This window comes from Ambystoma mexicanum, chromosome 2p, assembly GCF_040938575.1.
Source record: "Ambystoma mexicanum isolate Mex_15411 chromosome 2p, UKY_AmexF1_1, whole genome shotgun sequence".
In the NCBI taxonomy this organism is placed as follows: Eukaryota; Metazoa; Chordata; class Amphibia; order Caudata; family Ambystomatidae; genus Ambystoma; species Ambystoma mexicanum.
In genome coordinates, this window is record NC_090923.1 from 1,221,741,519 (window position 1) to 1,221,755,903 (window position 14,385).

The window sequence follows — 14,385 nt, forward strand, 5'->3', positions numbered from 1 at the left end:
TTGATATCGTGAACTGTGAACCTCGTGCTGTCGAGGCCCAGAAGTGTGCTGTGCTCATGAGTCCCGCCTTGTACCGTGCTTCAAACGTGGGGAACGGAGACCCAGCCATACCATCCCAACTTATTTTGTGAACACTTCTTTCTTTTCTGGTGAACATATCCCACACTCTTTTTGTAATTTAGTAGTAAGCAATAGGTTTTTTAATATAGGCCCTTTTTATTTGACAAGACACCACTAGGACTGCCTTATTATTATTATTTGATGGTCGTAGTGTGCTCCCATCATAGATTTAGGTTTAGATTTGGCGTTTATCTCACCCATTATAAAGTTCAATAAATACCCTTGAACTGTGATCACTTGTGTCTGTCTTTACTGTCGCCACCATGAGTTCCTTACAGTACATTACATTAATGCCGTATTTTCTCTACAGGGTCTTTAATTAAAGGATTTTGTTTCTTTAAGTTGACAATTTATTTCTGTCTTTTGCAAACAATTGCAGAAAACGCAATTTTCTTTCAAGATCAAACCAATAGAATTTTGATCCGTTGGCGTGGGCCCCTAATTGGGGCGGGTCCCTGAGGCTGGTGACTATTTGGCCCATTTGGTAATCTGTAACTGATGGTTGGGTTATGCAGGTCCACTTCTACGTACTGCATCCTTCATTGGATAACAGTGGGGGCTCAATCATGTTGTGCTGTTCTGCCCATGGAGCTGCTGGGACTCTAACCCTCCACTGGATCTCTCCTGGGTCTCCATAGTTTTTCCCTGGGGTCAATTGCTTTCTTCTTTGTATCTGTATAAAAAAAACAGCCTTACATGGCTTTTCCTATTGTTTCATAAGGGGCACTGTTCTCCGCACTGGAAATCGTACAGGTGACATTGTAATGTACTCACATGGACTGTAATATGTGTCTAGGGTTGCTCTAAGGACCCTGGAGTTCATCACCAAGCGCTGAACCTTTTAGTGACTTCCCCCAATTTACCAGAGACTGTTAAATCTATACATTACACTACTGCATAGGAAATACATTGCATCACTGTGCGTTGTTACTGTTTCCCTCCTTGGAGTTGTGACAGGGTCAGGGTCATGACCATGCCAGAAAAGGGTCAGGCGGGGAGAGAGATCCTTCTGAGCATGGGGCAGAAAGCATATTAATGCAAAGGTCAGAACTAGCCCTGCCCCAGACAGATGAAGTTGAAATTGTGGGGTACCTAGACCCGAGAATTTTCCCTCATGTGGCGCAAACGTAAACTCTGATACCATTTCTCAATGCCTCCCCAAACAGTTGCTGGCCACCGTTCTTTCTTTTCTGTTTAAGAACCACAACTTGCAGAATGCCCTTCTGTGCAGCATGGAAAACCGGGACAAGAACGAAACAACCACAAAACCTGAAATATAGCCATTCGTGCAGACTGAACAGGTACCACAACCCAACAGCATCCAGCACTGCAGAGAAGTGGCAAATTCACCATGCCAAAAGAAAAACGAAGTTCCAGCCATGCAGCATGACAGAGAAACCCAACAGACTGTTGTAAAAACCATGCTGGAAAAGAGAGAGGGGCTTCGTTTTTTATTTTTTTTTAAAGATTTCCCAGCTGTGTAGCCCACATCTTAAGCGAAAGGTAGGCACCGATTGGTGCAAGGAGTCAGGTGAGCGCTGCAGCCAATGGGGAGGAGAGGAAGGCACTAAAGCACCTGCCTCACAGTATAAAAGCAGGACGCACCAGAGACTGAGTGTAGTTTGTTGGATGAGGTGGCAGATGGAGCAGGAGTGGGCCATGAGATCAGGTGGAGGAAGGACAGCAGAGCGGAGCATTGGAGGGGTGACAGCAGAGCTTTGCCAAGATGAGATATTTGAGACAGAGAATCATTGGTGTGTAGGTATTGTAGTATAGGAATGGGGGAGGGGAGTGTATTGAAGGTGTGTGAAAGAGAGAGATAGTGTCAGCATGGGAGATAGCAGTAATAGTGGGATTAGTGGAGTTGGTGGTAGTAGTAGAGCAAACATCCAAGGGTGGAGGCAGGAGGAGATCGAAACATCAGAGACTTATGGGAGAAGGAATTGGGAGAGCAGGTGGGTGGAGTTGCACCATTAGTGGTAGGGCATGGATAGGCATTTCTTTACTTTAATAAAGTAAAGTCAAACTCTAACCTGTTTTTGTGTCCGTCTTCTCTGTCTGACTTCTCACACTGCCCAAATAACAGGAAGGGATAGTCCCTTCATCGTCCAATTAACGGGCACAGCGATCACTACAATGACCACTAGATCCAGGTGAGAGGTATGGGGAGTCACTACTTTTCCAGTAACAGATAGGACTGGTCCGATGAAGGGCAGTTTCCAGTTGCAGCAGCAGGCACGGCCAAGGGTGTTGCAACTTGCTTCTGTTACAGTGGGCGTTTCATCAAGAACTTGCGCAAGCTTAAATGGGCACTTACCGATGCTGGTTACAGAGAAAGTCACATTGTGGTCTATGAGAGCATCATTACTGGTAGCGGCGACAACAATCGCAGTCCCAGTCTTTGCCTGCCCCTTTTCTCTGTATCCATCTGTATTTAACAGCAAAACCGGAAAAAATAGAACCGGTTTATATTTACATTTTACATAATGGCTTCTTTCCCTTTATGCTTGTATACATTTAAAGGGCTTAACACAAATGTGACTGGTTTTGACCGCTGATATGGCAACAAACGTGCCATGTATGCAGCAACAGGATGCTAACAGGCGAACCAGAAGCGAAGGGAAAGCAAAAAAAAGACCCAAGAGACAATGTGAACACAAGGCCGGAGTTCCAAAAAGACCCCAATCTCACATATAAAGGCACCCTTTGGCTCATATTACAAATCCCTAGTCCTGGCGTAATGCAACATTTGCTCCAGTGCAAAAGAATTGGGGGCGTGCAAGCTTTTTTCCACACTTGGGAGTCAGAAACTGAGAAAGAATCAGGGGTTAAATAATTGAAAGAATAAACCTATCCTGTGTGTTCTTCCCATACACAAAAATGTATACCTAGACAATGTCCTTGAAATGTCTTTTCCTTTGGATAGTGATGCAGCCACAACTGCCACGGCTGTTGGCCGTAGAATAGTCTGTTCAGCAGGTTGACAGCTGCAGCAAGCAGGACCCACCTTCATTGTGCATAGTTTGAGAAACCTGAGGGTGTTCTCACTGGGAGACCCCGGGGATCCTTTTTTTCAGGCGGCCAGGAGAGGGCCATGCTGCTTGGATCCCGACACTGGGTGGCGGACAAGTGAGCAAGGACCATCTGGGCAAGGGGCCCTTGGGGCCTGCAGAAGGAACGCCCTCGGGTGAGACGCCTGATCCCCTTTTTTGTGGTACACCTCTACCCGACAACCTCTCTGTCTTTATAGGAAGCTACCACCACAGTCCCATCCTACCCAGTACTTTCCTTTAAGAAAAGGCAGGAGAAAACACATTAATCCTTAACGATAGACCTGTTCTCCACTTTCTAACAATAACCTGCCCACCTCTTCAGTGAAACACTAAAAGCCCCATAATTCCTGTTTTTGTGTTACCGAACCTTTTTATAATTATTCAATCGACTTTCTCTCAAGATCTACAACTCACTACATTTCCCAGAATCCCCTTCATTAAATCTGTCGTCTAAATACGATGAAGAAGCAACAAGGAGGAATGAGGATTACCCAGGGGAATCCCTGGGCCATTGACTCCTATGGATGGCCGCCATTTTGTTACACTAATGAGGCCAAGCAGAGTCAGGCAGGCCCAACCCTAACCACACACCTGTAGCCTGTTATTATCACAAAGGTGCTTAAAAGGGGCCTGCAAAGAGAGGGAAGGACATTGCTCTTGGAAGCAGAGGAGGGAGGCCACAAGGCTGAGTCAGGCAGAGGATCCCTACCACAGACCCAAGCACACCAAGAAACAGGAGGGGGCAGACGAAGACGTGGAGAGTGCCCAGAAGAGGAGGAAGGGCGAGATACCTGTGTGGCGCTACAGCCCAGCTAAGGAGCCTTACCTCCATAGGGCTAAAGAAGGCAGACTGCAGCTTGCTGGTCATGTTTACGCAAAGCTTACTTCCCTTGGGCATGTGAGAGGAGGTGCAGGAGGGGCAGGTAATGAGGCCTTGACCTCCTACCAGAACCACCCCCTCCCCCAGGGAGCTACCCACTAGTGCCATGCTAGCCGAGTAAGTCTCAAGGCGGATGAGGAGAGAAACCTGGTAAGCGTATGGGTGGCTGCAATGGGGGAGCGAAGCAGGAGGAGTACTCCACTGCGAGAAGGAGAAAACCTGAGTAAATATAAAGCAACTACGAGTCCTAAGAGGCATTCAGGCGAATGTGAAAACCAGTACAGCTCGAGCTGAGGGAAGCGTACAAAAGGAATGATGAGGGCGGAATAATGGTCAGAGTAGTCAGGCTGAAGTTCCCATAAAAGTCCTCGCAAACTCGAAAGTCTCTGACCCCACAAACAGTGGAAAGCCAAGCGGCTCCAGCCTGACAGAGGGAAACCAAGGTGTAAGAGCCACTGAGAAAGGTTTGAGCCCCACGGAGGGGAACCTTATGTGATAATAGAACTGTGTGACACCAAACTGGGGGCTTAAGAGAAAGCCTGACTGGGGACTGAGCACCGGACTTGTGTAAGGGAAGAACCTAAGCGGTCTAGAATTACTTTCTTTTTGAACTGTGTTAAAATGGCAATGTGAACCCCATGGAGGGATGCCAGGAGAAAGCTAAGAGAAGTGAATCCTGCATTGTGAGAAAACAAAGTGAACATTTTGGCAAAATGTGAACCCGACTGAGGGATGCCTGCGCATTAGGGTGAATAATAATACACCCGTGAACATTGTGATGACACACGTGAACCCGACTGAGGGATGTCCGCAGTGAGTTGTTGGTCTGAGCCTGTGTCAGAATGCACCAAAGTATCAACCGAAAAGGATACAATATTCAAAAGGATACAGGAGGTAGGGTCTTCCGGATCCCTGTTCACCCGACTTGATAGTCGTGAAGTCAACAAAGACCTTCCAAATGATACAACCCTCTGACTGATAAAACAGGCAGAGCGATGGATCACTGGAAAGGGCGTGGGTAAGGTATAGTAATCCAGCCTAGGACAAATTAAAGTATCATGAATAACTGCTCCAACCTGAGTATGATGAGTTAGATAACGACAGGAATGATCACACTGACCTGTATCTCTGGGTAGAACAATCCAGAAATCTCTTGATGGATTTGAAATGAAGAACAAAACGACAGGGAAGGGAAAATTAGTACGGGAGACTTATCCCGGACGGAACGAGGCTCACGCTAGATACGGGTTGAATTCACCACAGGATAGCGTCCAAAGTTCAGTTCAAAGTCACTTCCAATAATCCTTGAAAGGCTTCCTTCCCACTTAGGGATCAATCCTTCTGTTAATTCCACAGATGCAGGAGTTAGAAGAAAAATAGTGTTTGAAGACAACGTGAGCGTGTGGATTTACACGCGGGCAGGAATCGCGCAGCCTGGGCCAGCCGCGTGTGAAGACAACGTGCGCGTGTGGATTTACACGCGGGCAGGGTTCGCGCAGCCTTGGCCAGCCGCACTTGAAGACGAAGAGCGCGTGTGGATTTTACACGCGGGCAGGATTCACGCAGCCTGGGGCGGCCGCACTTGAAGACGAAGAGCGCGTGTGGATGTTACACGCGGGCAGGATTTACGCAGCCTTGGCCAGCCGCGTATGAAGACAAAGAGCGCGTGTGGACTTTACACGCGGGCAGGATTCACACAGCCTGGGCCGGCCGCACTTGAAGACGAAGAGCGCGTGTGGCTGTTACACGCGGGCAGGTTTTACGCAGCCTTGGCCAGCCGCGTATGAAGACAAAGAGCGCGTGTGGACTTTACACGCGGGCAGGATTCACGCAGCCTGGGCCGGCCGCACTTGAAGACGAAGAGCGCGTGTGGATGTTACACGCGGGCAGGTTTTACGCAGCCTTGGCCAGCCGCGTATGAAGACAAAGAGCGCGTGTGGATTTTACACGCGGGCAGGATTCACGCAGCCTGGGCCGGCCGCACTTGCAGACGAAGAGCGCGTGTGGAAAAGCACGCGAAGGGATAGCTCCAGGAATCAGCGTGTGGCGGAACACACGCTATCGAAGACCCAAAAGTAGCTGTAGGAATATACCAGGATGTAGATCAGAGGTTCAGCTACACGACGCCAATAGAGACGATCAGAAGCAGCGAGTGAAGTTTCTACGCTGCTTAAATACGTGATACCGTAGTTCACGTGACGAAGCAAAAGTCACGTGAAGTTAGCGACGTGAAAAGTGTAAACGTCGTTTTCCCGGTAACGTATCGAATAGCCTCCATTTGGAGTAGAACGGTCTAGCTGTTCTACGAGCGTAGCGTCCAGCATGCATGACAGTCTGACTGAGGGAGGCTAAGGTTGAGAGAAAGAACGGAGCCCGGCTGAGGGGGATCCAAGGGTGAAGAGTATCGTCTGACGTGAAGATTAGTAGAAAGAACTATTGTTCTGTTGTTTATGGCCCATCAGGCCCTCTAAAGCAAGAGACTTTGCATGAAAGAGACTTGGGCACAGAAGTCCCTGATATTGAGAAAAGGAACTGTAACCTTGTGTCTAAAACCGTTGGGAAGGGAGGCCCCAACCTTAACATACTGACTTATCATTTTGTGAACACTTCTTTCACTTCTTGTGAACATTACCCCACACTTTTTTGTAGCATAGCAGTAAGGATTGGCAATAAGTTGTTTTTAGTATATGCCATTTTTATTTGACTAGATTCCACTAGGACTGTTTTATTATAATTTGATGGTGGTAGCCTGCTCCCATCTTATATTTCGTTTTAGATTAGGTGTTTATCTCAACCATTTTCCAGTATAATAAACACCCTTGAACTGTGTTACTTGTGTCCGTCTTACTTTGATACCATGCCTTCCTTACAATAGAATGAGTGTGTGCAAACGGTATTCCCCTAAAATATCGAGAAAAAAAAAGCTGAATGCGAAATTGCTGAGCAATCGGCTTGTGAAAAATAAAACAAAGCTCATAATGCCGAACATGGGGAGCAGGGATTGCGGGGGTGTCCCCCGCTCCTCTTTTCCGGCGTTATGGGCTTCGGGGGTTGCAGGGGTATCCCCACTTCCATGCCATTTGAAGCGGGAGACAAAAAAACAAAAATAAAAAAACTGAAGAAAATGAAAAAGGGACCCTTCGGCGTCAGCTCTGACCCATGTCAGTGGTCGGGAACAGACACTGCAGGGGTACAGGAGTGTCAGCGGCTTACTGCTGTGTGTGCCGCCGAAAAGGGTAAGTGGGACGGGTGGTAGAGGGATGCAGGATGGTAGGAAGGTAATCTACGTGATCACTGCGCAACAGGATTTTGCGATTTGATCTTTTCAGATCCGCAATTTCCCAATGCGCAGTGATCACGTAGATCCATGCAAACAGCTCCATCATTTATTGAAGCCCCATCGCCTTGCAGTGGGCCTTGTGCATTGGAAGAAGCATTGATTAGAGGGAGGGGGGAATGACTTTGGGGTGCACTGTGAGTGAATGTTGTGGGTAGAGGATATACACATGGCTCCAGAAAACACACTGATTAAGCTCGACAGAAAGGGCCCTGAGCAGTCGGTGCTATGGACAGTCCGAGTGGGATTGGTGGTCTTGGCCTATGCTAGACCATGGAAGTGTCAGCGGTGCTAGATATAAATCCGAAACACATAACTTAACTTGACGTAGAGGCCTCTGCCTCTATTGACCCGCCCCCCCCCCCCCCCCCAACCAACCCCAGTCCAATAAAGACAAACACAAACAGCACCGACTGGTAGAGCAAGACAAGATGTTTATCCCAGTTGCCCAGTACAAAAAGATATTAAATACAAACATGGTTTTAGCTGAAATATCTAAAAAAAAAAACAAAATACTACTGGTGTACACTTTGTGAACTGAAAGAAAACGAAGTAGGAAAGAGGCAAGACCAAAGGAGCAGAGTCTGAAAAGATGTGCTCCACCGTGAAGGCGACACAGAGGGGATTTGGGCAGCGACACGCAGGTATTTAATGAGACATGCCGGTCTTTACAATTAAAACAAAAACAGTCTAAGAAGGCCGGTGTTCACTTTATAAAGACATACAACATATTACACACAATACAACTCAATGATAAAGACACTTGTTAGTTAAACTAGTTTGTGAATGCTTGTGCCTACCGCTGCCAGTGGTGTGGTGGCAATTATCATCAAAGCCACAAACACTGGTTACCACCTTGTAATCGGACTAGAGAGAAACAAGCATCAGGACAGGTGTGGCGTAGGTTGAAGGTAGCTGCGGTTTGACGACCCTCTCCATAAACAAGATGCAGAGGCGTTGGTACATCTTCAAGCCTGGTGACCGCTACTTAGCTGTACATCTCCAGAAAGCAGTGGCCGAAGTGTACGAAAGGAAGTAGGGGAACTATATTCCCTACTGGCCTGCCCCCGCTCCCCACAACCCTCATCACCACGCCCCCTCCCACGTGCAATGCAAACCCCCAAACACATGTGTCTGCTGTTTAAGGGAACGCTCAGCGCAGTGCACTGAAAGTGCACGTTTCAAGTTCTTCCTACACTTTTAGAATATATATATATTTTTTTCAAATAAAAGTATAGGAATGGTAAAACTTCCGTCTCATCAGCGACCAATCAGAAAAGAATATCATGGCCCATTCTAGCGAGGCCTGCCACATTGCTCAGTGGGGCCACGGCTCCATCGGTCTATCTTCATGCGGTCGATGAAGAGAAGGGGCAGAAGCGTCAAGAGACACAGACAATAGCCGCTGAAAAACGCTGGGCCTCTTTTTACTCTTCCTCAGGCAGTCATAGGGGAGTGGGATGAAATGCTCGGGAGAAACCCACTTTCTCAGACTTGAAAGAAAAGGGTTAGGCTGTGCATGCTCCACATTAGACAAAGGGTCTTCACACATAGCATGTGGCGGCTGCGCATGTAGGACACATAACCTTCACACCTGGGACGTAATGCCTCCACATGCAGGGTACAGGTCAACATATGATGGGAGGCCTCCATGTGAAGGATGCAGGGCCTCCCACACCTCTCAGCTCATCTAAATTTGGCAGGTGTCACCCACTCTGGACTCGGTTCGCCCTCACAGCAAGACCCATGCCCCTCCACACCACAGACCTAAATGAGCTCTTACTCTTTAAAAAGAAAACATCTAATTTCAGCAGCCTTGGCGGTTGGGAGGTATGGCCTCCAGACAAGAGATAAAGGGAATTCAAATGTAGAACACAGGGCCTACTCCTGCAGGAAGAAGAGCCAGCACGCGAAGGCCCGCAAGCCCAGACACAAAGAACATGGGTCTAGACATACAGGAGGCCGCCTTTCACAAATAGATTGTGGCGCTGTCAAATGCAGGATACCCAGTATCCAAGCATGGGGCGCGGACCCCGCTTATCCTCAGTATCTCTTTGGATAACCTAGGGCAGGGTTGTCCAACTCCGGGGCTCGCGGGCCGGAATCCCGATGGGTTTTCAGGATATCCCTGTTTAATATTCATGAGGAAAGATTTGCATGGATTTAGAATCGTATGCACATTTATCTCATGAATATTAATGATGGATATCCTGAAAAGCCATCATGGATCCAACCCCTCGAGGCCTGGAGTTGGACAACTCTGACCTAGGGAAATCAGGGGCTTGCTGGATAAACACGCTTTAGTGAGGAGTGTTAATATCGCAGCAAGAGGTGGGTGGAGCTTCACATAATGTTTGGAAGGTGGGGCCGCTGCCAGCGCCCTGCCCAGGAGAGTGCATCGCTACACTGCAGCGGAATGTGCAAGCTACAGTACGCTATTGGCTATATATATGCACCAAATCTATTGAACCCTCTGGGTTCTGCATGCTTGCATAGGCAAGACCAAAGAACACATGAGTGACATACATCCGAGCATTCTGCTACTCGGGACTTACAAAGTTGTTTGAGAAGTAAAAATATTTTGCTGTTCTCTGGTTCGCCTTTCAACTTAAAAAAAGATCAGGTCACATTTTGCAGTCGAATACCATGAACTCGTTCTGTTTCATGCAATAAATATTTGAAAAGTATATGTATAAATATACATAATCTTATAAATGTATATTTATTAATATAAATAATTAAAAGCTGTAGGACCTTCATCAGCTTGATCCACTGATTGATCCAACGATTAAAAAAAATATATCCCTCAGCGCTCCCCCTTCTCCCCCCCCAGCTACGGCTTGCTAATCAATTCACCCCTGTTTAGGCATTAAAGGAATATGGCAAATTTTCCACATCGGATGCAGGCATGCCATCGTGTAACATCCTCCAGTGATTTTGTTTTTTTTGGTTCATCACAAATCCCATATTGTACTGGTTTGCATTCACCCTGATCGTGCGAAGTACAACCAATGACACCCTTGTGCGACAAGACAAAAGTCCTGCATTGTCCAGCAATCAAAGAGGCGTACAAAAATATATGAGCCTGCCAGACTCCTGCACCATGCTGTGCATGAACACCAATATAAAGCTATTCCTCTACACTATGTATATTTCTATTTATTCCCTTAAATCTCTTTCCACCCTCTCTTCACTAGGAAGAGCGCTTTATACGAGAAGCCAAGCAGAGGTTCCTGGGCTTCTCAAGGTTTCTCAGCTCCATGGGCTGCATTTTACCAGCCAGCCTCGCTCACGCCACACTTCCTCATGCGCTACACTACTGCAAGTGCATTGCGCTGGGTGGCCGCCACATACACCTTGCATCAGCTAGGACTTGGCTTGGGAAGTTTGGGCTGATCAGTGGGGTTGGCCACCACTGATCTCTGCTCAGTGGGATCCCACACTATGGGTGGGGGGCTTGTAGGTTGATCGCTCTTAGCTTGGTCTATGTACGCCCAGGTCCACAGAGACTACGGCAAGACTGCAACATCAATCTCTTGCAGGCCAGTCGTGATCCACCCATGGTTGATGTTGGGCCAAAGGCGAACAGCTTCTCCTCTGCTGATAACCTTCGAGGGGGGATTGGCTTTGCGTGAATTGTGTACACCGCAACAGCAGCTATCCCAACAGGGATAGGAATGCACCTGAACTCCAACGCAGTATGCAGTTGTACCCCAAGTAAATGTGTGTCTTATTTCAGGTGCGCATTAACGTAGACCTGACCTCTGCCGATTACCCAGGTAGGGTCAACATTCTTGGCCCGAAGCCTGCAGGCCACAACAGCAGCTCAGAGAAAAGTGGTACTGGAGTGACAAAGAAAGGAGGGGGAATAAGGGAGAAGATGAGAAGGAAAGTTGTGAGAATAGAACACGTATACAGCAAAGTGATGTCAGTTAATGCTGATGAGTGCCAAATGGCAGAAGACACTTAAAGAGAAGCAGGTATGGAGTGTAAACACACAGATCTGTATCTTCCACATTCTCACAGTGGACGCCCAGGCATGGCAGGGCCTCAATCCTTCTGCCCCTCTGAATCCAGAGATTCAGGTTCTGTTCTCCTTTCTACCACTGGCTGCATCCAGTTTCTCCTGCTGGAGAATCCATCTCCTTGACCCAGCATTGACATCTGTGGTACCCTCCACAGAGAGCCTCCAAGAATCGCCCCTCAGAGCCTCTGTTGCTGAACATGTGCGTCTCTGGATCCAGACTCGGCAGTGGCGAACCCTTAATGGAGGCAAGGTTAACCGTGGGTGCACAAGCAGTGCTCAACAGAGAATTAGCGGGACAAGGAGGTTGGCATGAAAAGTCACGGTCAGAAAGAGCACATGCATGCGTTCTGTGGTGCTGGCATCCATTTTTCTTTCTGTTAATCATTTTGTCCCAACTGATGCACCATAGACCCTACTCAACAATGTTTCCTGTGGGCGTAAACCCACATGCCGCGCAGCCTCATCACGAATCCTCCTCCATGCTGAAGCTGCTGCGCCGGCTACTGGTCTTGGAAGCGCCAGGGGAGACAGAAGAGAGCAGCGGGTCAGATGCTCCCAGGGGCGAAAGTGTGTCGTCCATCAGAATGTCTGCAATGGCTGAGTCGGCTGTCATGCCTAGGTGAAAGGTCATGCTGGGGTCGATGAGGTCACCCAGCGGGACACCGAAGTGGAGGGTGTTGAGGTCCAGGCTGGAGGATGTGTCCAAATGGCGGCCTGCGGGTGGGCCTGGGACGAAGTTCAAGTCCTGCTCCTCCAGGGCCTCTTCTTGCTTGAGAATGTTATTGACCATGGCAGATGTCAGATTACAGGGTGAAGGAACGGGGAAACCGTGCATCTGGGCCTGCATCTCTAGTTCCTGCAAGAACCACAAGAAAAGAAGGTGCCATCAGTCATTGCAAATGAAGTTAGTATGAGATACACAGAGATGTCAATCACTATACATGTGGCCATTTGCGATTCGTGGTGGCGCAGTCGTCGCTAGAGATTAAGTTATTCATGCAGTCCACAGAGATGTGCTGTGCATCACAGTACTTGGGGCTACTCGTAGAATTCATCTGTGTAGCCATCACAATGCATGAGTCAATGAGGCAACTTGATGCATCTACAGACATTTCCATCATTATGTATGGAGCCATTTGTGCAATCTGCAGGGTTGTCTATCGTCGTACATAAGCCCACTTGTGCAATCCACGGGGGGGGGGTGATTACTGCTTAAATCTATGCTGATGTGCATGAACCTATATATGGGGCCACTCGTGATCCAGTAGTCCTCAATAACTATTAATGTGGCCACTACTTCAATATACAAGGATATTCCTCATTTTATAATGGGATGGGGTGTTTAGATAGTGCCTCTGTAAAAGCACAAGATGCCCCCCCTCCCCTACTGCCTGGTGATCTGGCACAATCATTTAAAGTTTTTGCACCATTTCAAACTGTTTCCTGTTCCACTCACTCCAAACGGAATTTTCTGCTATGTATTCTGGAAAGGAGAGCATGCGGTGTGTGGAGTTTCTGCTCCATAAAAGACTGAGGCCAATGTACCACAGTCCCCAATTCCTTAATCTGATCTCGGTGGTGGCATGATTAACTGTTTAATGACAGGCCCCCTTTTTCCTTCAGACCTGCACTTATACATTAGACACAGAACTGCTCCCCTTGTTTGCGCCATGCTTATCTTTCCAAGAACCGACTCTCTCAAGTGGAGGGTGCAAATAATTTGAAGGAAAAATATGAAGCGATTCCTTTGGCCAGAGATAGAGGGGAATAGAACATTGGAAACTATCTCTTTGGGAAGCAAATCATGGGGCTGGTTTTTAAACAACAGAACAAGACTATGTCTGAAAGGGCACGTAGATAATGGTGAACAGGACAAGATCGTTTCAATAAAATGATACTTCTGTGCCAAGCCTGCAAAATATTTACGCCGCTCTACTGCAGGGTTCTGCAACATTTGGACCTCCAGATGCTTTGGACTACAAATCCCATCAGCTTTATCCAGCATAGTCAAATGTGAGAGGTCATAGGACAAAACATCTGCAGAGCCGCAGGTTGCAGACCCTCCTCTCCAGACAGACATGGTATTGAGACACAGGGCAACAGAGTGTACCATTTACCTGCAAGTGGACCTTAGGCTCTTCTCTATTTGCCCTGCACCAACAGCAGAATCTCCATCGCTGCCAAACAATGTTGGACAGGGACACAAGGAAAGCCTCGACTCCAAAACAAAGTGGTCACATTCAGAGCTGGCATTTCAGGACCTTTTGCAAAAAGCTCAGTGGTACCTGGGAGCACATGCTTGGGAAAAGGTCGGGCAAAATGCTTCCTTTTAAAGTAAAGTGGTCTATAAACATTGGCCAAAACAAGCAGCTCTGCAGTGCACTAAGCCATTATACTGACCCACATTCTCCAGCAAAACCAGGCCTGGTGGTCTGGCCCGAAGGGCAGTATGAACCGGCCCACCAACTGCATTTGCAATAGCAGACACACCTTTAGCTGCATGCACAGCCCAAGGGTCAGACTGCTGTTTTGGGTCTGTTAATTGCCATTTGGTTACCTATAGCCCAATTCTTGCCAAGCTCAGAGGTTACACCTGCTTCTTCTTAGCCAGCCATCCACCCCTTCCCATTCTGCTTACCTACCTACCCTGTCTCTCCCATGGGCTGCACCTTTTCTTCATTGTATTCACTTGCTTATTTCTTCTACCCCTCCATCGTGCATCTTGATTTCACTTCATTACACCTTCTACTAGCCTTCAGTCTCAACTTGGTGTAACTTCTGCATCAGTCTCCGGCCTCGCCATCTTCCTCCTCCCCCCTGCATCCCTCAAACAAGACGCTTGCATTCTACCAAGATCTCCAACCTCATCTGTCACCTTTGCCTACTGCACAACATCTGTCCATCTCCACCTCCTGTCACTCTTTCACTTGGTCTCTTGAATGCACAATCCCTCTCCAACACGTCTTCC

General features: G+C 47.8%; 1 protein-coding gene and 1 long non-coding RNA gene across 8 annotated transcripts in view; one reads left to right on the forward strand and one right to left on the reverse strand.

The window, feature by feature from the left end:
• Positions 1 to 14,385, forward strand: part of LOC138567363 (uncharacterized) — a 211,424-nt gene that overhangs the window by 41,849 nt on the left and 155,190 nt on the right. The window lies entirely within an intron of this gene.
• Positions 7,805 to 14,385, reverse strand: part of TFE3 (transcription factor binding to IGHM enhancer 3) — a 237,049-nt gene continuing 230,468 nt past the window's right edge. For all 6 annotated transcript variants that reach the window (XM_069645496.1, XM_069645491.1, XM_069645494.1 and 3 more), the window contains exon 10: positions 7,805 to 12,273. In XM_069645496.1, the coding sequence (XP_069501597.1) occupies positions 11,881 to 12,273 (393 nt within the window). In that variant the 3' untranslated portion in view covers positions 7,805 to 11,880. The remainder of the gene's footprint in view (positions 12,274 to 14,385) is intronic.